This window comes from Anomaloglossus baeobatrachus, chromosome 8, assembly GCF_048569485.1.
Source record: "Anomaloglossus baeobatrachus isolate aAnoBae1 chromosome 8, aAnoBae1.hap1, whole genome shotgun sequence".
NCBI classification, from domain to species: Eukaryota; Metazoa; Chordata; class Amphibia; order Anura; family Aromobatidae; genus Anomaloglossus; species Anomaloglossus baeobatrachus.
This window is the reverse complement of record NC_134360.1, coordinates 253,826,475-253,852,477: the sequence shown is the minus strand read 5'-3', so window position 1 is coordinate 253,852,477 and position 26,003 is coordinate 253,826,475. Positions and strand designations below refer to the sequence as shown.

The 26,003-nt window shown below is 62.5% G+C and overlaps 1 protein-coding gene across 1 annotated transcript in view; it reads left to right on the top strand.

Moving 5' to 3' along the window:
- Positions 1-8,872: 8,872 nt before the first annotated feature.
- FAF1 (Fas associated factor 1) overlaps positions 8,873-26,003 on the top strand; it is a 330,141-nt gene continuing 313,010 nt past the window's right edge. The window contains exon 1 of the mRNA XM_075320555.1: positions 8,873-9,154. Coding sequence (XP_075176670.1) covers positions 9,110-9,154 — 45 coding nt within the window. The 5' untranslated portion in view covers positions 8,873-9,109. The remainder of the gene's footprint in view (positions 9,155-26,003) is intronic.

The window sequence follows — 26,003 nt, the reverse complement described above, 5'->3', positions numbered from 1 at the left end:
CGGAGGTGCGGGGCAGGGTGGCGGAGGTGCGGGGCAGGGAGGCGGAGGTGCGGGGCAGGGAGGCGGAGGTGCGGGGCAGAGTGGCGGAGGTGCGGGGCAGGGAGGCGGAGGTGCGGGGCAGGGAGGCGGAGGTGCGGGGCAGGGTGGCGGAGGTGCGGGGCAGGGAGGCGGCGGTGCGGGGCAGGGTGGCGGAGGTGCGGGGCAGGGAGGCGGAGGTGCGGGGCAGGGTGGCGGAGGTGCGGGGCAGGGTGGCGGAGGTGCGGGGCAGGGAGGCGGAGGTGCGGGGCAGGGAGGCGGAGGTGCGGGGCAGGGTGGCGGAGGTGCGGGGCAGGGTGGCGGAGGTGCGGGGCAGGGAGGCGGCGGTGCGGGGCAGGGTGGCGGAGGTGCGGGGCAGGGAGGCGGAGGTGCGGGGCAGGGAGGCGGAGGTGCGGGGCAGGGTGGCGGAGGTGCGGGGCAGGGAGGCGGCGGTGCGGGGCAGGGTGGCGGAGGTGCGGGGCAGGGTGGCGGAGGTGCGGGGCAGGGTGGCGGAGGTGCGGGGCAGGGTGGCGGAGGTGCGGGGCAGGGAGGCGGCGGTGCGGGGCAGGGAGGCGGAGGTGCGGGGCAGGGTGGCGGAGGTGCGGGGCAGGGAGGCGGAGGTGCGGGGCAGGGTGGCGGAGGTGCGGGGCAGGGTGGCGGAGGTGCGGGGCAGGGTGGCGGAGGTGCGGGGCAGGGAGGCGGCGGTGCGGGGCAGGGAGGCGGAGGTGCGGGGCAGGGAGGCGGAGGTGCGGGGCAGGGTGGCGGAGGTGCGGGGCAGGGAGGCGGAGGTGCGGGGCAGGGAGGCGGAGGTGCGGGGCAGGGAGGCGGAGGTGCGGGGCAGGGAGGCGGAGGTGCGGGGCAGGAGGCGGAGGTGCGGGGCAGGGTGGCGGAGGTGCGGGGCAGGAGGCGGCGGTGCGGGGCAGAGTGGCGGAGGTGCGGGGCAGGGAGGCGGAGGTGCGGGGCAGGGAGGCGGAGGTGCGGGGCAGGGAGGCGGAGGTGCGGGGCAGGGTGGCGGAGGTGCGGGGCAGAGTGGCGGAGGTGCGGGGCAGGGAGGCGGAGGTGCGGGGCAGAGTGGCGGAGGTGCGGGGCAGGGAGGCGGAGGTGCGGGGCAGGGAGGCGGAGGTGCGGGGCAGGGTGGCGGAGGTGCGGGGCAGGGAGGCGGCGGTGCGGGGCAGGATGATGGCGGAGGTGCGGGGCAGGGAGGCGGAGGTGCGGGGCAGGGTGGCGGAGGTGCGGGGCAGGGAGGCGGAGGGTGCGGGGCAGGGAGGCGGAGGTGCGGGGCAGGAGGCGGAGGTGCGGGGCAGGGTGGCGGAGGTGCGGGGCAGGGTGGCGGAGGTGCGGGGCAGGGTGGCGGAGGTGCGGGGCAGGGTGGCGGAGGTGCGGGGCAGGGTGGCGGAGGTGCGGGGCAGAGTGGCGGAGGTGCGGGGCAGAGTGGCGGAGGTGCGGGGCAGGGGGGGGGTGCGGGGCAGGGTGGCGGAGGTGCGGGGCAGGGTGGCGGAGGTGCGGGGCAGGGTGGCGGAGGTGCGGGGCAGAGTGGCGGAGGTGCGGGGCAGGGAGGCGGAGGTGCGGGGCAGGGAGGCGGAGGTGCGGGGCAGGGAGGCGGAGGTGCGGGGCAGGGAGGCGGAGGTGCGGGGCAGGGAGGCGGAGGTGCGGGGCAGGGAGGCGGATGGTTGCGGGGCAGGGTGGCGGAGGTGCGGGGCAGGGTGGCGGAGGTGCGGGGCAGGGTGGCGGAGGTGCGGGGCAGGGAGGCGGAGGTGCGGGGCAGGGTGGCGGAGGTGCGGGGCAGGGAGGCGGCGGTGCGGGGCAGGGTGGCGGAGGTGCGGGGCAGGGAGGCGGCGGTGCGGGGCAGGGAGGCGGAGGTGCGGGGCAGGGAGGCGGAGGTGCGGGGCAGGGAGGCGGAGGTGCGGGGCAGGGAGGCGGAGGTGCGGGGCAGGGAGGCGGAGGTGCGGGGCAGGATGATGGCGGTGTAGGGCAGGAGGCGGCGGTGCGGGGCAGGGGTGGCGGAGGTGCGGGGCAGGGTGGCGGAGGTGCGGGGCAGGGTGGCGGAGGTGCGGGGCAGGGAGGCGGAGGTGCGGGCAGGGAGGCGGAGGTGCGGGGCAGGGAGGCGGAGGTGCGGGGCAGGGAGGCGGAGGTGCGGGGCAGGATGATGGCGGTGTAGGGCAGGGAGGCGGAGGTGCGGGGCAGGGGAGGCGGAGGTGCGGGGCAGGATGATGGCGGTGTAGGGCAGGGAGGCGGAGGTGCGGGGCAGGGAGGCGGAGGTGCGGGGCAGGGAGGCGGAGGTGCGGGGCAGGGAGGCGGAGGTGCGGGGCAGGATGATGGCGGTGTAGGGCAGGGAGGCGGCGGTGCGGGGCAGGGTGGCGGAGGTGCGGGGCAGGGTGGCGGAGGTGCGGGGCAGGGTGGCGGAGGTGCGGGGCAGGGAGGCGGAGGTGCGGGGCAGGGAGGCGGAGGTGCGGGGCAGGGAGGCGGAGGTGCGGGGCAGGGAGGCGGAGGTGCGGGGCAGGATGATGGCGGTGTAGGGCAGGGAGGCGGAGGTGCGGGGCAGGGAGGCGGAGGTGCGGGGCAGGATGATGGCGGTGTAGGGCAGGGAGGCGGAGGTGCGGGGCAGGGTGGCGGAGGTGCGGGGCAGGGTGGCGGAGGTGCGGGGCAGGATGATGGCGGTGTAGGGCAGGGAGGCGGAGGTGCGGGGCAGGCAGGCGGAGGTGCGGGGCAGAGTGGCGGAGGTGCGGGGCAGGATGATGGCGGAGGTGCGGGGCAGGGAGGCGGCGGTGCGGGGCAGGGTGGCGGAGGTGCGGGGCAGGGTGGCGGCAGTGCGGGGCAGGGAGGCGGAGGTGCGGGGCAGGGTGGCGGAGGTGCGGGGCAGGGCAGGGAGGCGGAGGTGCGGGGCAGGGAGGCGGAGGTGCGGGGCAGGGAGGCGGAGGTGCGGGGCAGGGAGGCGGCGGTGCGGGGCAGGGAGGCGGCGGTGCGGGGCAGGGAGGCGGCGGTGCGGGGCAGGGAGGCGGAGGTGCGGGGCAGGGAGGCGGAGGTGCGGGGCAGGGAGGCGGAGGTGCGGGGCAGGGAGGCGGAGGTGCGGGGCAGGGAGGCGGAGGTGCGGGGCAGGGTGGCGGAGGTGCGGGGCAGGGAGGCGGCGGTGCGGGGCAGGGAGGCGGAGGTGCGGGGCAGGGTGGCGGAGGTGCGGGGCAGGGCAGGGAGGCGGAGGTGCGGGGCAGGGTGGCGGAGGTGCGGGGCAGAGTGGCGGAGGTGCGGGGCAGAGTGGCGGAGGTGCGGGGCAGGGTGGCGGAGGTGCGGGGCAGGGAGGCGGAGGTGCGGGGCAGGGAGGCGGAGGTGCGGGGCAGGGTGGCGGAGGTGCGGGGCAGGGAGGCGGAGGTGCGGGGCAGGGAGGCGGCGGTGCGGGGCAGGATGATGGCGGTGTAGGGCAGGGAGGCGGAGGTGCGGGGCAGGCAGGTGGAGGTGCGGGGCAGAGTGGCGGAGGTGCGGGGCAGGATGATGGCGGAGGTGCGGGGCAGGGAGGCGGCGGTGCGGGGCAGGGTGGCGGAGGTGCGGGGCAGGGTGGCGGAGGTGCGGGGCAGGGTGGCGGCGGTGCGGGGCAGGGAGGCGGAGGTGCGGGGCAGGGAGGCGGAGGTGCGGGGCAGGGCAGGGAGGCGGAGGTGCGGGGCAGAGTGGCGGAGGTGCGGGGCAGGGAGGCGGAGGTGCGGGGCAGGGAGGCGGAGGTGCGGGGCAGGGAGGCGGAGGTGCGGGGCAGGGTGGCGGAGGTGCGGGGCAGGGAGGCGGAGGTGCGGGGCAGGGAGGCGGAGGTGCGGGGCAGGGAGGCGGAGGTGCGGGGCAGGGTGGCGGAGGTGCGGGGCAGGGAGGCGGAGGTGCGGGGCAGGGAGGCGGAGGTGCGGGGCAGGGAGGCGGAGGTGCGGGGCAGGGAGGCGGAGGTGCGGGGCAGGGTGGCGGAGGTGCGGGGCAGGGAGGCGGAGGTGCGGGGCAGGGAGGCGGAGGTGCGGGGCAGGGAGGCGGAGGTGCGGGGCAGGGTGGCGGAGGTGCGGGGCAGGGAGGCGGAGGTGCGGGGCAGGGAGGCGGAGGTGCGGGGCAGGGAGGCGGAGGTGCGGGGCAGGGAGGCGGAGGTGCGGGGCAGGGAGGCGGAGGTGCGGGGCAGGGAGGCGGAGGTGCGGGGCAGGGAGGCGGAGGTGCGGGGCAGGGTGGCGGAGGTGCGGGGCAGAGTGGCGGAGGTGCGGGGCAGGGAGGCGGAGGTGCGGGGCAGAGTGGCGGAGGTGCGGGGCAGGGAGGCGGAGGTGCGGGGCAGGGAGGCGGAGGTGCGGGGCAGGGAGGCGGAGGTGCGGGGTAGGGTGGCGGTGGTGCGGGGCAGGGTGGCGGAGGTGCGGGGCAGGGTGGCGGAGGTGCGGGGCAGGGAGGCGGAGGTGCGGGGCAGGGAGGCGGAGGTGCGGGGCAGAGTGGCGGAGGTGCGGGGCAGGGAGGCGGAGGTGCGGGGCAGGGAGGCGGAGGTGCGGGGCAGGGTGGCGGAGGTGCGGGGCAGGGAGGCGGCGGTGCGGGGCAGGGTGGCGGAGGTGCGGGGCAGGGAGGCGGAGGTGCGGGGCAGGGTGGCGGAGGTGCGGGGCAGGGAGGCGGAGGTGCGGGGCAGGGAGGCGGAGGTGCGGGGCAGGGTGGCGGAGGTGCGGGGCAGGGTGGCGGAGGTGCGGGGCAGGGAGGCGGCGGTGCGGGGCAGGGTGGCGGAGGTGCGGGGCAGGGAGGCGGAGGTGCGGGGCAGGGAGGCGGAGGTGCGGGGCAGGGTGGCGGAGGTGCGGGGCAGGGAGGCGGCGGTGCGGGGCAGGGTGGCGGAGGTGCGGGGCAGGGAGGCGGAGGTGCGGGGCAGGGTGGCGGAGGTGCGGGGCAGGGAGGCGGAGGTGCGGGGCAGGGTGGCGGAGGTGCGGGGCAGGGTGGCGGAGGTGCGGGGCAGGGTGGCGGAGGTGCGGGGCAGGGTGGCGGAGGTGCGGGGCAGGGTGGCGGAGGTGCGGGGCAGGGAGGCGGCGGTGCGGGGCAGGGAGGCGGAGGTGCGGGGCAGGGTGGCGGAGGTGCGGGGCAGGGAGGCGGAGGTGCGGGGCAGGGTGGCGGAGGTGCGGGGCAGGGTGGCGGAGGTGCGGGGCAGGGTGGCGGAGGTGCGGGGCAGGGAGGCGGCGGTGCGGGGCAGGGAGGCGGAGGTGCGGGGCAGGAGGCGGAGGTGCGGGGCAGGGTGGCGGAGGTGCGGGGCAGGGAGGCGGAGGTGCGGGGCAGGGTGGCGGAGGTGCGGGGCAGGGAGGCGGAGGTGCGGGGCAGGGAGGCGGAGGTGCGGGGCAGGAGGCGGAGGTGCGGGGCAGGAGGCGGAGGTGCGGGGCAGGGTGGCGGAGGTGCGGGGCAGGAGGCGGCGGTGCGGGGCAGGGAGGCGGAGGTGCGGGGCAGGGTGGCGGAGGTGCGGGGCAGGGTGGCGGAGGTGCGGGGCAGGGAGGCGGCGGTGCGGGGCAGGATGATGGCGGAGGTGCGGGGCAGGGAGACGGAGGTGCGGGGCAGGGAGGCGGAGGTGCGGGGCAGGAGGCGGCGGTGCGGGGCAGAGTGGCGGAGGTGCGGGACAGGAGGCGGCGGTGCGGGGCAGGGAGGCGGAGGTGCGGGGCAGGGTGGCGGAGGTGCGGGGCAGGGTGGCGGAGGTGCGGGGCAGGGAGGCGGCGGTGCGGGGCAGGATGATGGCGGAGGTGCGGGGCAGGGAGACGGAGGTGCGGGGCAGGGTGGCGGAGGTGCGGGGCAGGGAGGCGGAGGTGCGGGGCAGGGTGGCGGAGGTGCGGGGCAGGGAGGCGGAGGTGCGGGGCAGGATGATGGCGGTGTAGGGCAGGGAGGCGGAGGTGCGGGGCAGGGTGGCGGAGGTGCGGGGCAGGGTGGCGGCGGTGCGGGGCAGGGTGGCGGAGGTGCGGGGCAGGGTGGCGGAGGTGCGGGGCAGGGTGGCGGAGGTGCGGGGCAGGGAGGCGGAGGTGCGGGGCAGGGTGGCGGAGGTGCGGGGCAGGGTGGCGGAGGTGCGGGGCAGGGTGGCGGAGGTGCGGGGCAGGGTGGCGGAGGTGCGGGGCAGGGAGGCGGAGGTGCGGGGCAGGATGATGGCGGTGTAGGGCAGGGAGGCGGAGGTGCGGGGCAGGGTGGCGGAGGTGCGGGGCAGGGTGGCGGAGGTGCGGGGCAGGGAGGCGGAGGTGCGGGGCAGGGTGGCGGAGGTGCGGGGCAGGGTGGCGGAGGTGCGGGGCAGGGTGGCGGAGGTGCGGGGCAGGGAGGCGGAGGTGCGGGGCAGGGAGGCGGAGGTGCGGGGCAGGGTGGCGGAGGTGCGGGGCAGGGTGGCGGAGGTGCGGGGCAGGGAGGCGGAGGTGCGGGGCAGGGTGGCGGAGGTGCGGGGCAGGGAGGCGGAGGTGCGGGGCAGGGAGGCGGAGGTGCGGGGCAGGGTGGCGGAGGTGCGGGGCAGGGTGGCGGAGGTGCGGGGCAGGGTGGCGGAGGTGCGGGGCAGGGTGGCGGAGGTGCGGGGCAGGGTGGCGGAGGTGCGGGGCAGGGTGGCGGCGGTGCGGGGCAGGGTGGCGGAGGTGCGGGGCAGGGTGGCGGCGGTGCGGGGCAGGGAGGCGGAGGTGCGGGGCAGGGAGGCGGAGGTGCGGGGCAGGGAGGCGGAGGTGCGGGGCAGGGTGGCGGAGGTGCGGGGCAGGGAGGCGGAGGTGCGGGGCAGGGAGGCGGAGGTGCGGGGCAGGGTGGCGGAGGTGCGGGGCAGGGAGGCGGAGGTGCGGGGCAGGGAGGCGGCGGTGCGGGGCAGGGAGGCGGAGGTGCGGGGCAGGGTGGCGGCGGTGCGGGGCAGGGAGGCGGAGGTGCGGGGCAGGGAGGCGGAGGTGCGGGGCAGGGAGGCGGCGGTGCGGGGCAGGGTGGCGGAGGTGCGGGGCAGGGTGGCGGAGGTGCGGGGCAGGGTGGCGGAGGTGCGGGGCAGGGTGGCGGAGGTGCGGGGCAGGGTGGCGGCGGTGCGGGGCAGGGAGGCGGAGGTGCGGGGCAGGGAGGCGGAGGTGCGGGGCAGGGAGGCGGAGGTGCGGGGCAGGGAGGCGGAGGTGCGGGGCAGGGAGGCGGAGGTGCGGGGCAGGGAGGCGGCGGTGCGGGGCAGGGAGGCGGAGGTGCGGGGCAGGGTGGCGGAGGTGCGGGGCAGGGAGGCGGAGGTGCGGGGCAGGGAGGCGGCGGTGCGGGGCAGGGAGGCGGAGGTGCGGGGCAGGGTGGCGGCGGTGCGGGGCAGGGAGGCGGAGGTGCGGGGCAGGGAGGCGGAGGTGCGGGGCAGGGAGGCGGCGGTGCGGGGCAGGGTGGCGGAGGTGCGGGGCAGGGTGGCGGAGGTGCGGGGCAGGGTGGCGGAGGTGCGGGGCAGGGTGGCGGAGGTGCGGGGCAGGGTGGCGGCGGTGCGGGGCAGGGAGGCGGAGGTGCGGGGCAGGGAGGCGGAGGTGCGGGGCAGGGAGGCGGAGGTGCGGGGCAGGGAGGCGGAGGTGCGGGGCAGGGAGGCGGAGGTGCGGGGCAGGGAGGCGGCGGTGCGGGGCAGGGAGGCGGAGGTGCGGGGCAGGGTGGCGGAGGTGCGGGGCAGGGAGGCGGAGGTGCGGGGCAGGGAGGCGGAGGTGCGGGGCAGGGAGGCGGAGGTGCGGGGCAGGGAGGCGGAGGTGCGGGGCAGGGTGGCGGAGGTGCGGGGCAGGGTGGCGGAGGTGCGGGGCAGGGAGGCGGAGGTGCGGGGCAGGGTGGCGGCGGTGCGGGGCAGGGAGGCGGAGGTGCGGGGCAGGGTGGCGGAGGTGCGGGGCAGGGAGGCGGAGGTGCGGGGCAGGGAGGCGGAGGTGCGGGGCAGGGAGGCGGAGGTGCGGGGCAGGGAGGCGGAGGTGCGGGGCAGGGAGGCGGAGGTGCGGGGCAGGGTGGCGGCGGTGCGGGGCAGGGAGGCGGAGGTGCGGGGCAGGGTGGCGGAGGTGCGGGGCAGGGAGGCGGAGGTGCGGGGCAGGGAGGCGGAGGTGCGGGGCAGGGAGGCGGAGGTGCGGGGCAGGGAGGCGGAGGTGCGGGGCAGGGAGGCGGAGGTGCGGGGCAGGGAGGCGGAGGTGCGGGGCAGGGTGGCGGAGGTGCGGGGCAGGGAGGCGGAGGTGCGGGGCAGGGAGGCGGAGGTGCGGGGCAGGGTGGCGGAGGTGCGGGGCAGGGTGGCGGAGGTGCGGGGCAGGGTGGCGGAGGTGCGGGGCAGGGTGGCGGAGGTGCGGGGCAGGGAGGCGGAGGTGCGGGGCAGGGAGGCGGAGGTGCGGGGCAGGGAGGCGGAGGTGCGGGGCAGGGAGGCGGAGGTGCGGGGCAGGGTGGCGGAGGTGCGGGGCAGGGAGGCGGAGGTGCGGGGCAGGGAGGCGGAGGTGCGGGGCAGGGTGGCGGAGGTGCGGGGCAGGGAGGCGGAGGTGCGGGGCAGGGAGGCGGCGGTGCGGGGCAGGGAGGCGGAGGTGCGGGGCAGGGTGGCGGAGGTGCGGGGCAGGGAGGCGGAGGTGCGGGGCAGGGTGGCGGAGGTGCGGGGCAGGGAGGCGGAGGTGCGGGGCAGGGAGGCGGAGGTGCGGGGCAGGGAGGCGGAGGTGCGGGGCAGGGTGGCGGAGGTGCGGGGCAGGGTGGCGGAGGTGCGGGGCAGGGAGGCGGAGGTGCGGGGCAGGGAGGCGGAGGTGCGGGGCAGGGAGGCGGAGGTGCGGGGCAGGGTGGCGGAGGTGCGGGGCAGGGAGGCGGCGGTGCGGGGCAGGGAGGCGGAGGTGCGGGGCAGGAGGCTCCGCCGCTTCTATCGCCTCTTGTTGCCATGGTGATAGATGCAGCCGGGCTAGGACGGGACACGTGACCGCGGCGGCCGCAAAGCACCCTCCTTGTCAGTGCGACTGTAGTGACGAGCAAAATGTGCGACAGCGCCGTGCGGCGGCGGAGAGAGAGGAGACAGCGGCTGTTAGCGGAGACGCAGAGCAGCGGGAGCAGGCCCCGGATCTAGAGCGCAGGACAGTCCCCGGCACTGACGCCTCGTACAGGCCCCCGGGGGCCACAGCTGGAGTTCATGAGCTTCTAGCCGGGCGCCTTCACCGACACCCACAGAGCGGCTTCCCCGGGTGACATGGCTTCCAACACGGACAGAGAGATGATTCTGGCGGACTTCCAGGTACGGGGGCCGGGATGTCACCACCGGGGGCTCCGCTGCAGTCTGGGCACTGTGTGGAGACCGACATAAGTAATAGCAGGTGTTGGGGGGCACCGAGGAGAGGACAGGACGACCTCAGGGGTCCGATAGTCAGGTGTTGGGGGGCACCGAGGAGAGGACAGGGCGATCTCAGGGGTCCGATAGTCAGGTGTTGGGGGGGCACTGAGGAGAGGACAGGGCGATCTCAGGGGTCCGATAGTCAGGTGTTGGGGGGGCACTGAGGAGAGGACAGGACGACCTCAGGGGTCCGATAGTCAGGTGTTGGGGGGGCAGTGAGGACAGGACAGGGCGATCTCAGGGGTCCGATAGTCAGGTGTTGGGGGGGCACTGAGGAGAGGACAGGGCGATCTCAGGGGTCTGATAGTCAGGTGTTGGGGGGCACCGAGGAGAGGACAGGGCGATCTCAGGGGTCCGATAGTCAGGTGTTGGGGGGCACCGAGGAGAGGACAGGGCGATCTCAGGGGTCCGATAGTCAGGTGTTGGGGGGCACTGAGGAGAGGACAGGGCGATCTCAGGGGTCCGATAGTCAGGTGTTGGGGGGGCACTGAGGAGAGGACAGGGCGATCTCAGGGGTCTGATAGTCAGGTGTTGGGGGGCACCGAGGAGAGGACAGGGCGATCTCAGGGGTCTGATAGTCAGGTGTTGGGGGGGCAGTGAGGAGAGGACAGGGCGATCTCAGGGGTCCGATAGTCAGGTGTTGGGGGGGCACTGAGGAGAGGACAGGACGACCTCAGGGGTCCGATAGTCAGGTGTTGGGGGGGCACTGAGGAGAGGACAGGACGACCTCAGGGGTCCGATAGTCAGGTGTTGGGGGGCACTGAGGAGAGGACAGGGCAATCTCAGGGGTCTGATAGTCAGGTGTTGGGGGGCACTGAGGAGAGGACAGGGCGATCTCAGGGGTCTGATAGTCAGGTGTTGAGGGGCAGTGAGGAGAGGACAGGGTGATCTCAGGGGTCCGATAGTCGGGTGTTTGGGGGCAGTGAGGAGAGGACAGGGTGATCTCAGGGGTCCGATAGTCAGGTGTTGGGGGGGCAGTGATGAGAGGACAGGGTGATCTCAGGGGTCTGATAGTCGGGTGTTGGGGGGCAGTGAGGAGAGGACAGGACGATCTCGGGTCCGATAGTCAGGTGTTGGGGGGCACTGAGGAGAGGACAGGGCGATCTCAGGGGTCCGATAGTCAGGTGTTGGGGGGTCACTGAGGAGAGGACAGGGCGATCTCAGGGGTCTGATAGTCAGGTGTTGGGGGCACTGAGGAGAGGACAGGGCGATCTCAGGGGTCTGATAGTCAGGTGTTGGGGGGCAGTGAGGAGAGGACAGGGTGATCTCAGGGGTCCGATAGTCAGGTGTTGGGGGGGCACTGAGGAGAGGACAGGACGACCTCAGGGGTCCGATAGTCAGGTGTTGGGGGGCACTGAGGAGAGGACAGGGCGATCTCAGGGGTCTGATAGTCAGGTGTTGGGGGCACTGAGGAGAGGACAGGGCGATCTCAGGGGTCTGATAGTCAGGTGTTGGGGGGTCACTGAGGAGAGGACAGGGCGATCTCAGGGGTCTGATAGTCAGGTGTTGGGGGCACTGAGGAGAGGACAGGGTGATCTCAGGGGTCTGATAGTCAGGTGTTGAGGGGCAGTGAGGAGAGGACAGGGTGATCTCAGGGGTCCGATAGTCGGGTGTTTGGGGGCAGTGAGGAGAGGACAGGGCGATCTCAGGGGTCCGATAGTCAGGTGTTGGGGGGGCAGTGATGAGAGGACAGGGTGATCTCAGGGGTCTGATAGTCGGGTGTTGGGGGGCAGTGAGGAGAGGACAGGGCGATCTCAGGGGTCTGATAGTCAGGTGTTGGGGGCACTGAGGAGAGGACAGGGTGATCCCAGGGGTCTGATAGTCAGGTGTTTGGGGGCACTGAGGGGAGGACAGGGCGATCTTAGGGGACTGATAGGTGTTGGGGGGGGGGGGCAGTGAGGAGAGGCTAGGGCAATCTCAGGGGTCCGATAGTTATGAGGTGGGATCGTGCAGCAAAATGACCCCATGCGCAATGATCCGATGACGTGGCCGCCATGTCTGCACTTTACAGCCCGTGTGGCCAAGACGGGGACCACGAGCAATCATAAGACTCGGCCGTCAGCTCATCTCAGCAGTCGCTGTCCAAAGAGCAAAACGCTGTTAGGAGCGATGATTTCCCGCCGGCCTCGTTACCGGCACATGATCCGGTGTCAGCGGGACTCTACTGCAGATACCATGGTGCGGTACGGAGACAACCACCGGACTAACGAGGGGCACATAGGATGCCCGCCATATCGCGTAACCAGTAACGACAGCAGGTTGGCTTGTATGTCCTCATTTAGTGGCCTGTATACAAGGGATATTACAGATGTGCTCTCGACAAAAGTCTTATCCCCTAAAACATGTAAATATGTTGGTAATGCAGTGTAATGCAGTGTAGTTATACAATATGCGCTGCTCGCGCCCTCCTATGGGTCACATGATCGCGCCTGTCATTCTCCGGCTCACACCACGGCCGCTGTACGTGGCAATGCTACTTCCACCAATGTAAGTCTGAGACTCAGTGCGACGCTCCATACACTTACATTGTGAGCGCCACTACAGGGTCACATAACCCGATGTGATCCGGCAAAAATCACATGATACGGGGGAAGACTGGACGGCACTGGGAACCGGGGACGACGACAACGCAGCATTCCGGATGTATTTAGGCTACTTTCACACATCCGGTTTGAGCAGTGCGGCTCAATCCGGCTGTGAAAACTATGCAATGGATGCGGCGAAAACACCGCATCCTTTGCATAAGTTTTTACATGCGGCCCGTCCGTTTTTTTTCCGGTTGCGGCATGCTACTGAGCATGCGCAGTGGAAAAAAACGCATGCGGCGAGCGGATGCATTTTTTTCCGCATCGCGCCGCATCCGGCCTCCATAGGTATGCATTGAAAAATGCGCCGCAGCGGCCGGATGCGGCGCGATGCGGTGTTTTTTGCCGGAGCAAAAAACGTTGCAGGGAACGTTCGATCCGGCCGCAGCATCGGCTAAATCTGCCGCATGCGGCAAAAACCGGACCGAACGCAAGCCCCTGCGGCACAATACGGCACTAATGTAAGTCTATGCAAAAAAACCCGCAACCGGCGTTACAAAAGCCGGTTGCGGTTTTTCAGCAGAACGCCGTATTGTGCCGCAGAGCAAAAATCCGGATGTGTGAAAGTAGCCTTAGGCTGCTTTCACACATCCGGCTTGAGCTCTGCGGCTCAATCCGGCTGTGCAAGGTATGCAACGGATGCGGTGAAAACACCGCATCCTTTGCATAAGTTTTTCCTTTGCGGCCAGTCCGGTTTTTGCCGCTTGCGGCATGCTACTGAGCATGCGCAGTGGCAAAAACCACATGCGGCGGCCGGATGCGGTTGTTGCCGCATCCGGCCGCCATAGGCATGCATTGAAAAATGCGCCGCAGCGGCCGAATGCGGCGCAATGCGGTTTTTTTTTGCTGCACGAAAAAACGTGCCAGGCAACGTTCCATCCGGCCGCCGCATCGGCTAAATCTGCCGCATGCGGCAAAAACCGGATGGAACGCAAGGCCTTGCGGCACAATGTGGCACTAATTAAAGTCTATGCAGACAAAACGCAACCGGCAGCAAAAAAAAAAACGGTTGCGATTTTCCTGCAAAGTGCCGGATTGTGCCGCATTGCAGAAACCGGAGGTGTGAAAGCAGCCTTAGGCTACTTTCACACATCCGGTTTGAGCCGTGCGGCTCAATCCGGCTGTGAAACTATGCAACGGATGCGGCGAAAACACCGCATCCTTTGCATAAGTTTTTACATGCAGCCCGTCCGTTTTTGTCCGGTTGTGGCATGCTACTGAGCATGCGCAGTGGAAAAAACCGCATGCGGCGACCGGATGCGGTTTTTTTCCGCATCGCGCCGCATCCGGCTTCCATAGATATGCATTGAAAAATGCGCCGCAGCGGCCGGATGCGGCGCGATGCGGTGTTTTTTGCCGGAGCAAAAAACGTTGCAGGGAACGTTCGATCCGGCCGCGGCATCGGCTAAATCTGCCGCATGCGGCCAAAACCGGACCGAACGCAAGCCCCTGCGGCACAATACGGCACTAATGTAAGTCTATGCAAAAAAAACGCAACCGGCGTTACAAAGGCCGGTTGCGGTTTTTCTGCAGAACGCGGTATTGTGCCGCAGAGCAAAAATCCGGATGTGTGAAAGTAGCCTTACAGAGGTTTGGGGGATAACATTTGTCAGGCGCCTCCTCGGTCTACTGCTATATACTGATTATACCGATTTGCTGCGCGACAACAATTCTCTGAAAAGTTCAAAATCTTTCTGCAACTTGTTATTGTGCAACTGTTCTAGAGCTCACGACTTAAGGCCCCTTTACACACTGAAACTTTCTAGCGAGCCGGGATCACTACAAAGTCTCTGGTGAGCTGTCAAACAGGCAGACCTGGCCAACGACGCAGCAGCGATCCGGACCTGCAGAACGACCTCGCTAGTCATTGGGGACGTTGTAAAGCAGCTTTTTGAAAGGGAAGTTGCTAACGAAGTCGCTGTAAAGTCCCCTTTACACACTAAAACTTTGCTGCACAGCGGGAAACAAAGGACCAAAGAATGGTCCTGAACGATTTGTAGCGATCACAACTTCACAGCAGGGCCAGGAGCTGATGTGTGTCACACACTGCAATGTCGCTGGGGAGGTCGCTATTGCGTCACAAAACCGGTGACATTACAGCGATGTCGTTTGCGATGTTGCAGGGTGTAAAGCCACCCTTAGATTGAAGCCAATAGGAAATGTGACGTGAACAGCTTGAGACCAGCGACAGAACATCCAACATATTTGGAAACATTTCTGACTGTCGCTGGTTCCCAGCCCCATAGGCTGCCATTACATGTAATGCAGTGTGTTGCTGCGGGTTCAATGTTGCGCAGCACGTCGTCGTGTGGCCCTCGCCTTAAAAGCCGCCGGTCGCCTGTATTCAGCTGATCCACTCTGCTTTACTGGCCTGTCTACAAAGTCTGACAAACAGAACCTAGGAGAAAAACACTGAGCAAATACTGTTTATCTACTCACTACAGGGTAATGGTACAAATAAACAACACAGGGGGCTGTTATCACTACTGATAAAAGAAAAAATATAAAAGCCGTCCCACCGAGACAAGGTGCACCCAGTTGGGACGATTTCTGATGCTTGTAGTTCACCTCACTGTGTCAGCAGAAATAATAATAGATAAAGGCAGAGGAGGATCTGGGTCCCAAAGTCTGTCTGCTCAGACCAATTATTTCCCCCCCCTCCCTCTGTCCCTTTTATGTGTTCAGCATCGCCTCTCCTGTTTACACAAGGTGATGTGCTGATGACAATGCTTGTTTAAAAATCAGCAAACCAAACATATAAGTGTTGTATACAGTGCCTTGCGAAAGTATTTGGCCCCCTTGTTTTTTTTGGGTTTTTTTTCAACCTTTTCCCACATTTCAGGCTTCAAACCTAAAGATAAAAATGTTAATGTTCTGGTGAAGAATCAACAACAAGTGACACAATTGTGAAGTTGAATGAAATTTATTCCTTATTTTAAACTTTTTTTTTTAAAAAATAAATAACTGAAAATTGGGGCGTGCAATATTATTCATCCCCTTTACTTTCAGTGCAGCAAACTCACTCCAGAAGGTGATTGAGGATCTCTGAATGATGCAATGTTGTCCTAAATGACTGATGATGATAAATATAAGCCCCTGTGTGTAACAAGTCTCCGTATAAATGCCCCCGCTCTGTGATAGTCTCAGTGTTCTGTGTAAAGCACAGAGAGCATCATGAAGACCAAGGAACACAACAGGCAGGTCCGTGATACTGTTGTGGAGAGGTTTAAAGCTGCATTTGGTTACAAAAAGATTTCCACAACTTAACATCCCAAGGAGCACTGTGCAAGCGATCATATTGAAATGATAGGAGGATCATACCGCTGCAAATCTACCAAGACCCGGCCGTCCATCCAAACTGTCATCTCACACAAGGAGAAGACTGATCAGAGATCCAGCCAAGAGGCCCATGATCACTCTGGATGATCTGCAGAGATCTACAGCTGAGGTGGGAGAGTCTGTCCATAGGACAACAATCAGTCGTACACTGCACAAATCTGGCGTTTATGGAAGAGTGGCAAGAAGAAAGCCATTTCTCAAAGATATTTATAAAAAGTGTCATTTAAAGTTTGCCACAAGCCGCCTGGAGACACCAAACATGTGGAAGAAGGTGCTCTGCTCAGATGAAACCAAAATCAAACTATTTGGCACAATGCCAAACGATATGTTTGGCCTAAAAGCAACAAAGCTCATCACCCTGAAGAGACCATCCCCACTGTCAAACATGGTGGTGGCAGCATCATGGTTTGGGACTGCTTTTCTTCAGCAGGGACAGGGAAGATGGTTAACATTGATGGGAAGATGGATGGAGCCAAATACAGGACCATTCTTGAAGAAAACCTGTTGGAGTCTGCAAAAGACCTGAGACTGGGACGGAGATTTGTCTTCCAACAAGACAATGATCCCAAACATAAAGCAAAATCTACAATGGAATGGTTCACAAATAAACGTATCCAGGTGTTAGAATGGCCAAGTCAAAGTCCTGACCTGAACCCAATCGAGAATCTGTGGAAAGAGCTGAAAACTGCTGTTCACAAACGTCTCCACCCAACCTCACTCAGCTCCAGCTGTTTACAAAGGAAGAACGGGCTAGAATTTCACCTCTCCATGTGCAAAACTAATAGACACACACCCCAAGAGACTGCAGCTGTAATCGCAGCAAAAGGGGGCGCTACAAAGGATTCACTTACAGGGGATGAATAATATTGCACCCCCCAATTTTCAATTTATTCTTTTTTACAAAAGTTTAAAATAAGCAATAAATTTCCTTCATCTTCACAATTGTGTCACTTGTTGCTGATTCTTCACCAGAACATTAACATTTTTATCTTTATGTTTGAAGCCTGAAATGTGGTAAAAGGTTGAAAAAAATCAAGGGGGCTGAATACTTTCGCAAGGCACTGTACACTCTTCAGATGATTGCCACTTGGTTTACATGGGCTGATAGTCGGGAAGTAGCGCTCTTTACCAATGATGGGGTCCTCTGTATGGGCTGTAATGTCCCGGATCAGTCCATGTAAAGCATTAGACCCAGAGATGTACACAATGTGAGCGGTACAGACTCCTCACACCGCCTCTGTCAGATTACACGGGCATCGCTTCTTACTGGTGCCCCTCCATTAGTGAAGCCCACTCTTCCAATCATCTAGCACTCCTTTTAGACAGGGAATGATCATTCATACAAACACCCAGTGGGGATCTCCGTTATATATTTACTTTCTATTTGTGATATTTCATTTACATGCTGCAAAAAAAAAATCTAAACCGTCCGTGGCTGTGGATTTCTAGTCTGCAGCATTGGTCTGCAACCATTTATGTAGTGGATCTTTGCTGCAATGTAAAGGGTGTAATACGGGGCATTTCTGCAGTGAAGTTAGTGGATTTTGCCATTGTGGATTTTTCGGTGCAGGGACGTCTGATACAGATAAGCCAGCGGTAACAATTCAGAGCCGTATCATGAAGGGGCTGACCACATCGGACCCTTCAATCAGCTGATATTAATGACCTGTACTAAGGGCCACCCAAGGACTGAAGCATTGGACCTAGCTTCTGTCACAGCGGAGTGTTTGCTGCAATGGGTAGTCATGCCTCTGTGAACCGTATCAGTCACCAGCGCTCATCTCTCTTCTGTCTTTATGCTTTGCTGTATGTCTTGAGCGCTTTGCTGCAGATCTGAGGGTTAGAAAATGAAAAAGCAGGAATACATGTAAAATAATGAATAACGTGCCGTGTATCGCCTGGGCTGTGACTGGCTGCAGATGTTACATGAGGTGTACAGGCTCAGAAGATGAGCAGGTCAGGGACACGACAGCAGAAGGAAGCGGGTACAAGGGGGAGTATAGGTTATTTTAAATGCATTGCTGCTTTTGTGCACCTTTTTATCGTAGACAACCCCTTTTAAGGTTTATTTCTCTTGCAATGGTAAATCCATTCTATTTATACCTTGCTTTTACTTGGTATAGTAGAGGAGGCTTTCGATTGCCCCTTGTGACATAACAAGGTATTTTAGGGTCTGTGCACAATGGGAAATTTGATTTTCTTAAGAAAAATCCGCACCCTTGTGCAGAGTCGCCGCACCCTTGTGCAGAGTCGCCGCACCCTTGTGCAGAGTCGCCGCACCCTTGTGCAGAGTCGCCGCACCCTTGTGCAGAGTCGCCGCACCCTTGTGCAGAGTCGCCGCACCCTTGTGCAGAGTCGCCGCACCCTTGTGCAGAGTCGCCGCACCCTTGTGCAGAGTCGCCGCACCCTTGTGCAGAGTCGCCGCACCCTTGTGCAGAGTCGCCGCACCCGCAGCAAAAACCGACCTGCAATTTTACCACGGTTTTGCCGCGGGTTGGTCCCTTACATTTTTTTAACCATTTTCTATGGCAAAAAAATGCAGGTACCTGTGGAAAAGAAGTGACATGCTACTTCTTTTTTGCTGCAGAAATTCTGCAGCAAAACCTATAGGAAAAAAATGCAGTGTGCGCACAGCATTTTGGTTTTCCCATAGATTTTGTTGGGGAAGGACTGCAAAAAGGTTATGAACAAAAACCGCACCTGTTCTGCAGCAAAAACTGCAGCAAAAATCGCAGTGTTGCGCACAGGGCCTAAGAGTATATTTTTTAAACAATAAAAAACACTTTAAAGGGATTTGACCAAGTACATGATCAATAGGATATGATATTGCTTATTGATTGATGCAGGTTCTACCACTGGGACCACCAGCAGTCCCAAGAATATGGTCCTATTGAGCATGTGCACCTCTGGTCAATTCATTGTCTATGTGACTGCTGGAATTATCTTTCTCCGGCAGTCCCATAGAGAATGACTGGAGCTGAAGTACATGTCCTCGGCTGAGACCCATTTTTGGGATCGGTGCTGGTCCCAATGGTACGACTCCCAGCAATCAATAAGTTATACCCTATCTCATCCAAAGGGATAAATGAACAGCCGTGGTACAATCCATTTATCACAGTTGCTTACAGTGGATTTTGCAGAGCTAATCAGCTTTCCGCAACTTTTTAAAACCCACTACACAAATAGTATGACTTCAACATGTTGCGTGTACCCAAATATGTCTTCATTATTGTGGGTATATCATTTCATCTGCTAGTTTGCCTGCAATAGTTTACACTGGGCATGTGACACTATCCCCGAGGTTGCACATCGATAGAAATGAGTAGTAATTGTTTTAATTATACATTAGTCACATATTTACCATAGATTTCTATGGGAGTGTATACTAAGAAGAAAGACATGACTCAAGAAACCATATTACGCAATAGTCGAGGCCTCCTTCATTTTTTGCCGGCCTCCGCCTGTAGTAGTCATGGGCGGCTGTGATTGCCGCTCATGTAGGTGGTGTATACCAGCGGCAGCGGTTCATTCTGTACTGTCTCCTGTTTGGTGGGGAGCGAGGCTGTACGGCTGTGATTGCCGGTCACGTAGGTGGTGTATACCAGCGGTTCATTCTGTACTGTCTCCTGTCTGGTGAGGAGCGAGGCTGTACGGCTGTGATTGCCGCTCACGTAGGTGGTGTATACCAGCGGTTCATTCTGTGCTGTCTCCTGTCTGGTGAGGAGCGAGGCTGTACGGCTGTGATTGCCGCTCACGTAGGTGGTGTATACCAGCGGTTTATTCTGTACTGTCTCCTGTCTGGTGAGGAGCGAGGCTGTACGGCTGTGATTGCTGCTCACGTAGGTGGTGTATACCAGCGGTTCATTCTGTGCTGTCTCCGGTCTGGTGAGGAGCGAGGCTGTATGGCTGTGATTGCCGCTCACGTAGGTGGTGTATACCAGCGGTTCATTCTGTACTGTCTCCGGTCCGGTGAGGAGCGAGGCTGTACGGCTGTGATTGCTGCTCACGTAGGTGGTGTATACCAGCGGTTCATTCTGTGCTGTCTCCTGTCTGGTGAAGAGTGAGGCTTTACGGCTGTGATTGCCGCTCACGTAGGTGGTGTATACCAGCGGTTCATTCTGTGCTGTCTCCGGTCTGGTGGGGAGCGAGGCTGTACGGCTGTGATTGCTGCTCATGTAGGTGGTGTATACCAGCGGTTCATTCTGTACTGTCTCCGGTCTGGTGAGGAGCGAGGCTGTACGGCTGTGATTGCCGCTCACGTAGGTGGTGTATACCAGCGGTTCATTCTGTACTGTCTCCGGTCCGGTGAGGAGCGAGGCTGTACGGCTGTGATTGCCGCTCACGTAGGGGGTGTATACCAGCGGTTCATTCTGTACTGTCTCCTGTCCGGTGGGGAGCGAGGCTGTACGGCTGTGATTGCCGCTCACGTAGGTGGTGTATACCAGCGGTTCATTCTGTACTGTCTCCGGTCTGGTGGGGAGCGAGGCTGTACGGCTGTGATTGCTGCTCACGTAGGTGGTGTATACCAGCGGTTCATTCTGTGCTGTCTCCTGTCTGGTGAGGAGCGAGGCTGTACGGCTGTGATTGCCGCTCACGTAGGTGGTGTATACCAGCGGTTCATTCTGTGCTGTCTCCGGTCCGGTGAGGAGCGAGGCTGTACGGCTGTGATTGCCGCTCCTGTAGGTGGTGTATACCAGCGGTTCATTCTGTACTGTCTCCTGTCTGGTGAGGAGCGAGGCTGTACGACTGTGATTGCCGCTCACGTAGGTGGTGTATACCAGCGGTTCTTTCTGTACTGTCTCCTGTCCTGTGGGGAGCGAGGCTGTACGGCTGTGATTGCCGCTCACGTAGGTGGTGTATACCAGCGGTTCATTCTGTGCTGTCTCCTGTCTGGTGGGGAGCGAGGCTGTACGGCTGTGATTGCCGCTCACGTAGGTGGTGTATACCAGCGGTTCATTCTGTGCTGTCTCCGGTCTGGTGGGGAGCGAGGCTGTACGGCTGTGATTGCTGCTCACGTAGGTGGTGTATACCAGCGGTTCATTCTGTGCTGTCTCCTGTCTGGTGAGGAGCGAGGCTGTACGGCTGTGATTGCCGCTCACGTAGGTGGTGTATACCAGCGGTTCATTCTGTGCTGTCTCCGGTCCGGTGAGGAGCGAGGCTGTACGGCTGTGATTGCCGCTCCTGTAGGTGGTGTATACCAGCGGTTCATTCTGTACTGTCTCCTGTCTGGTGAGGAGCGAGGCTGTACGACTGTGATTGCCGCTCACGTAGGTGGTGTATACCAGCGGTTCTTTCTGTACTGTCTCCTGTCCTGTGGGGAGCGAGGCTGTACGGCTGTGATTGCCGCTCACGTAGGTGGTGTATACCAGCGGTTCATTCTGTGCTGTCTCCTGTCTGGTGAGGAGCGAGGCTGTACGGCTGTGATTGCCGGTCATGTAGGTGGTGTATACCAGCGGTTCATTCTGTAAGGTCTCCTGTCTGGTGGGGAGCGAGGCTGTACGGCTGTGATTGCCGCTCATGTAGGTGGTGTATACCAGCGGTTCATTCTGTGGTGTCTCCTGTCTGGTGAGGAGCGAGGCTGTACGGCTGTGATTGCCGCTCACGTAGGTGGTGTATACCAGCGGTTCATTCTGTACTGTCTCCGGTCTGGTGAGGAGCGAGGCTGTACGGCTGGGATTGCCGCTCATGTAGGTGGTGTATACCAGCGGTTCATTCTGTGGTGTCTCCTGTCTGGTGAGGAGCGAGGCTGTACTGCTGTGATTGCCGCTCACGTAGGTGGTGTATACCAGCGGTTCATTCTGTGCTGTCTCCGGTCTGGTGAGGAGCGAGGCTGTACGGCTGGGATTGCCGCTCATGTAGGTGGTGTATACCAGCGGTTCATTCTGTGCTGTCTCCGGTCTGGTGAGGAGCGAGGCTGTACGGCTGTGATTGCTGCTCATGTAGGTGGTGTATACCAGCGGTTCATTCTGTAAGGTCTCCTGTCTGGTGGGGAGCGAGGCTGTACGGCTGTGATTGCCGCTCACGTAGGTGGTGTATACCAGCGGTTCATTCTGTACTGTCTCCGGTCCGGTGAGGAGCGAGTCTGTACGGCTGTGATTGCCGCTCATGTAGGTGGTGTATACCAGCGGTTCATTCTGTACTGTCTCTGGTCTGGTGAGGAGCGAGGCTGTACGGCTGTGATTGCCGCTCATGTAGGTGGTGTATACCAGCGGTTCATTCTGTACTGTCTCCTGTCCGGTGAGGAGCGAGGCTGTACGGCTGTGATTGCCGCTCACGTAGGTGGTGTATACCAGCGGTTCATTCTGTGCTGTCTCCTGTCTGGTGAGTAGCGAGGCTGTACGGCTGTGATTGCCGCTCACGTAGGTGGTGTATACCAGCGGTTCATTCTGTGCTGTCTCCTGTCTGGTGAGGAGCGAGGCTGTACAGCTGTGATTGCTGCTCACGTAGGTGGTGTATACCAGCGGTTCATTCTGTACTGTCTCCGGTCCGGTGAGGAGCGAGGCTGTACGGCTGTGATTGCCGATCATATAGGTGGTGTATACCAGCGGTTCATTCTGTACTGACTCCGGTCTGGTGAGGAGCGAGGCTGTACGGCTGTGATTGCCGCTCACGTAGGTGGTGTATACCAGCGGTTCATTCTGTACTGTCTCCGGTCCGGTGAGGAGCGAGGCTGTACGGCTGTGATTGCTGCTCACGTAGGTGGTGTATACCAGCGGTTCATTCTGTGCTGTCTCCTGTCTGGTGAGGAGCGAGGCTGTACGGCTGTGATTGCCGCTCACGTAGGTGGTGTATACCAGCGGTTCATTCTGTGCTGTCTCCTGTCTGGTGAGGAGCGAGGCTGTACGGCTGTGATTGCTGCTCACGTAGGTGGTGTATACCAGCGGTTCATTCTGTGCTGTCTCCTGTCTGGTGAGGAGCGAGGCTGTACGGCTGTGATTGCAGCTCACGTAGGTGGTGTATACCAGCGGTTCATTCTGTGCTGTCTCCTGTCTGGTGAGGAGCGAGGCTGTACGGCTGTGATTGCCGCTCACGTAGGTGGTGTATACCAGCGGTTCATTCTGTGCTGTCTCCGGTCCGGTGAGGAGCGAGGCTGTACGGCTGTGATTGCCGTTCACGTAGGTGGTGTATACCAGCGGTTCATTCTGTGCTGTCTCCGGTCTGGTGAGGAGCGAGGCTGTACGGCTGTGATTGCTGCTCACGTAGGTGGTGTATACCAGCGGTTCATTCTGTACTGTCTCCGGTCTGGTGAGGAGCGAGGCTGTACGGCTGTGATTGCCGCTCATGTGGGTGGTGTATACCAGCGGTTCATTCTGTGCTGTCTCCTGTCTGGTGAAGAGTGAGGCTTTACGACTGTGATTGCTGCTCACGTAGGTGGTGTATACCAGCGGTTCATTCTGTGCTGTCTCCTGTCCGGTGGGGAGCGAGGGTGTACGGCTGTGATTGACGCTCACGTAGGTGGTGTATACCAGCGGTTCATTCTGTGCTGTCTCCGGTCCGGTGAGGAGCGAGGCTGTACGGCTGTGATTGCTGCTCACGTAGGTGGTGTATACCAGCGGTTCATTCTGTGCTGTCTCCGGTCTGGTGAGGAGCGAGGCTGTACGGCTTTGATTGCCGCTCACGTAGGTGGTGTATACCAGCGGTTCATTCTGTGCTGTCTCCTGTCCGGTGAGGAGTGAGGCTGTACGGCTGTGATTGCCGGTCACGTAGGGGGTGTATACCAGCGGTTCATTCTGTACTGTCTCCGGTCCGGTGAGGAGCGAGGCTGTACGGCTGTGATTGCCGGTCACGTAGGTGGTGTATACCAGCGGTTCATTCGGTACTGTCTCCGGTCCGGTGAGGAGCGAGGCTGTACGGCTGTGATTGCCGCTCACGTAGGGGGTGTATACCAGCGGTTCATTCTGTACTGTCTCCGGTCCGGTGAGGAGCGAGGCTGTACGGCTGTGATTGCCGGTCACGTAGGTGGTGTATACCAGCGGTTCATTCTGTACTGTCTCCGGTCCGGTGAGGAGCGAGGCTGTACGGCTGTGATTGCCGGTCACGTAGGGGGTGTATACCAGCGGTTCATTCTGTACTGTCTCCGGTCCGGTGAGGAGCGAGGCTGTACGGCTGTGATTGCCGGTCACGTAGGTGGTGTATACCAGCGGTTCATTCTGTACTGTCTCCGGTCCGGTGAGGAGTTATTCTCTACGGCTGTAACTTTCATATCTATTATATGAATCCTGGAAAGTACTAACAGTCTTGGATTTTCTGTTCTTAAAGGGTTTTTCCTGTCTCTGCCTTTTATGGCTGAGACGGAAATATCTTCATTTAGCTCTGACCGCTACAGACAGAGGAATCAGCCGAGTGACTGAGCTACGCTGGGTCCGTAACTCCCATAGAAATGAATGGAAAGTTACATCTGTGCTAAGCTGCTCGTGACTGCAGTACATGTCTGGGGGAGTTACGGACCCAGTGGATCTCGGCTGATCACATTGCTCCATCTCCAATGGTCAGACCTGGACGGACGTTTTCCCTTTCAGCCGTGAAACACTGAGATAAGAATAACCCTTTAAAGACCATCTTCATCACTGTCCCCTAAGTTCCCTATCACTATGTCCTTGGAGTGTGGGAGGAATCTGGGAACACGGAGAACATACAGACTCCTTGCAGGAGTTGTCCTTGGTGGGATTTGAACCCAGGACCCTCAGCATCAGATTGATGGGGTCTGACACCCGACGGCCCTACCAGTCAGTTTCAGCAGCAGTCGGATGTAAATACTGATTGGAAACGGAGCATCTCAATACATTGCATAGTTGCTCCTCTTGGGTACGGCCGCCAAGTACTTATTCTTCTGGATAGCTGATAATTGATGATCGGTAAAGGGGCCAGTGTCAGGGGTAACAGGCAGTCATGTGGTTTCTGGCAATAGAAGGTCACAGCGTTTGGCTGTGCAGAATGCTCCCTGGCTCTCCAGTGTTCCTGCTGTCAGTATTCATTAGTATAGGAGCTTTCCTGCTGGATTCATCTCTCCCCCTTTTTGGACCCAGCAGGAGCTCGCCTTCCACCCAACTGCTGATCATCAGTATTCTCTTGGTGCTTAAATACCCCTTTCTTCTTTGGAGTGGTGCTGGTGATATTATTCAGTTAATTCAAGCCTTGGTTGCAAGCAGGTGGCTTGTACTCCTGTGTAGTACTGTTGCTGAAAGCATTGCTGCACTTCTACCTGAGTCATCTGTAGATAAGTAGTTCTTGCATTCTCCCCCTTGTGTCTTCTACTGTGTTTAGTGGGGTTGACAAAAAGCTCATCCCATCAGTTTCCTATTTAGGGTCCAGCACTAGAGATACCTAGGGTCAGGTATCCGGCTCGGAGCATAGGTGCAGAACCTATCTAGGGGGGGTGAGGAACCCCAGAGACCAGCAGTAGGTTTAGTCAGGGGGCACCATCTTCCCTTTCCCTAGACATCAGGTTTCCTTTCCCTTCCGCCGCTCGCTTGGTACTTCCCTGTACATAGCGTGACAGCCAGGTATTGGAGCTGAGACGTCTTCTTCTATAAAGATTGTAATAAGTATTATTATTAGTTTTATTATAGTGCCATTTATTCTGTGGCACTTTACATGTGAAAAGGAGTACACATAATGGGGTCAGGTACAATCATAATCATAGAGTACAAAGAATAGACAAGTACAGGAGGAGAGAGGACCCTGCCCGCGAGTGCTCACAGTCTACAGGAGGAGAGAGGACCCTGCCCGCGAGGGCTCACAGTCTACAGGACGAGAGAGGACCCTGCCCGCGAGGGCTCACAGTCTACAGGACGAGAGAGGACCCTGCCCGCGAGGGCTCACAGTCTACAGGAGGAGAGAGGACCCTGCCCCCGAGGGCTCACAGTCTACAGGAGGAGAGAGGACCCTGCCCGCGAGGGCTCACAGTCTACAGGAGGAGAGAGGACCCTGCCCACGAGGGCTCAGTGTCTACAGGAGGAGAGAGGACCCTGCCCACGAGGGCTCACAGTCTACAGGAGGAGAGAGGACCCTGCCTGCGAGGGCTCACTGTGTACAGGAGGAGAGAGGACCCTGCCCACGAGGGCTCAGTCTACAGGAGGAGAGAGGACCCTGCCCGCGAGGGCTCACAGTCTACAGGAGGAGAGAGGACCCTGCCCGTGAGGGCTCACAGTCTACAGGAGGAGAGAGGACCCTGCCCGCGAGGGCTCACTGTGTACAGGAGGAGAGAGGACCCTGCCCACGAGGGCTCACAGTCTACAGGAGGAGAGAGGACCCTGCCCGTGAGGGCCCACAGTCTACAGGAGGAGAGGACCCTGCCCGCGAGGGCTCACAGTCTACAGGAGGAGAGAGGACTCTGCCCGCGAGGGCTCACAGTCTACAGGAGGAGAGAGGACCCTGCCCGCGAGGGCTCACAGTCTACAGGAGGAGAGAGGACCCTGCCCGCGAGGGCTCACAGTCTACAGGAGGAGAGAGGACCCTGCCCGTGAGGGCTCACAGTCTACAGGAGGAGAGAGGACCCTGCCCGCGAGGGCTCACTGTGTACAGGAGGAGAGAGGACCCTGCCCACGAGGGCTCACAGTCTACAGGAGGAGAGAGGACCCTGCCCGTGAGGGCTCACAGTCTGCAGGAGGAGAGAGGACCCTGCCCGTGAGGGCTCACAGTCTACAGGAGGAGAGAGGACCCTGCCCGCGAGGGCTCACAGTCTACAGGAGGAGAGAGGACCCTGCCCGCGAGGGCTCACAGTCTACAGGAGGAGAGAGGACCCTGCCCGGGAGGGCTCACAGTCTACAGGAGGAGAGAGGACTCTGCCCGCGAGGGCTCACAGTCTACAGGAGGAGAGAGGACCCTGC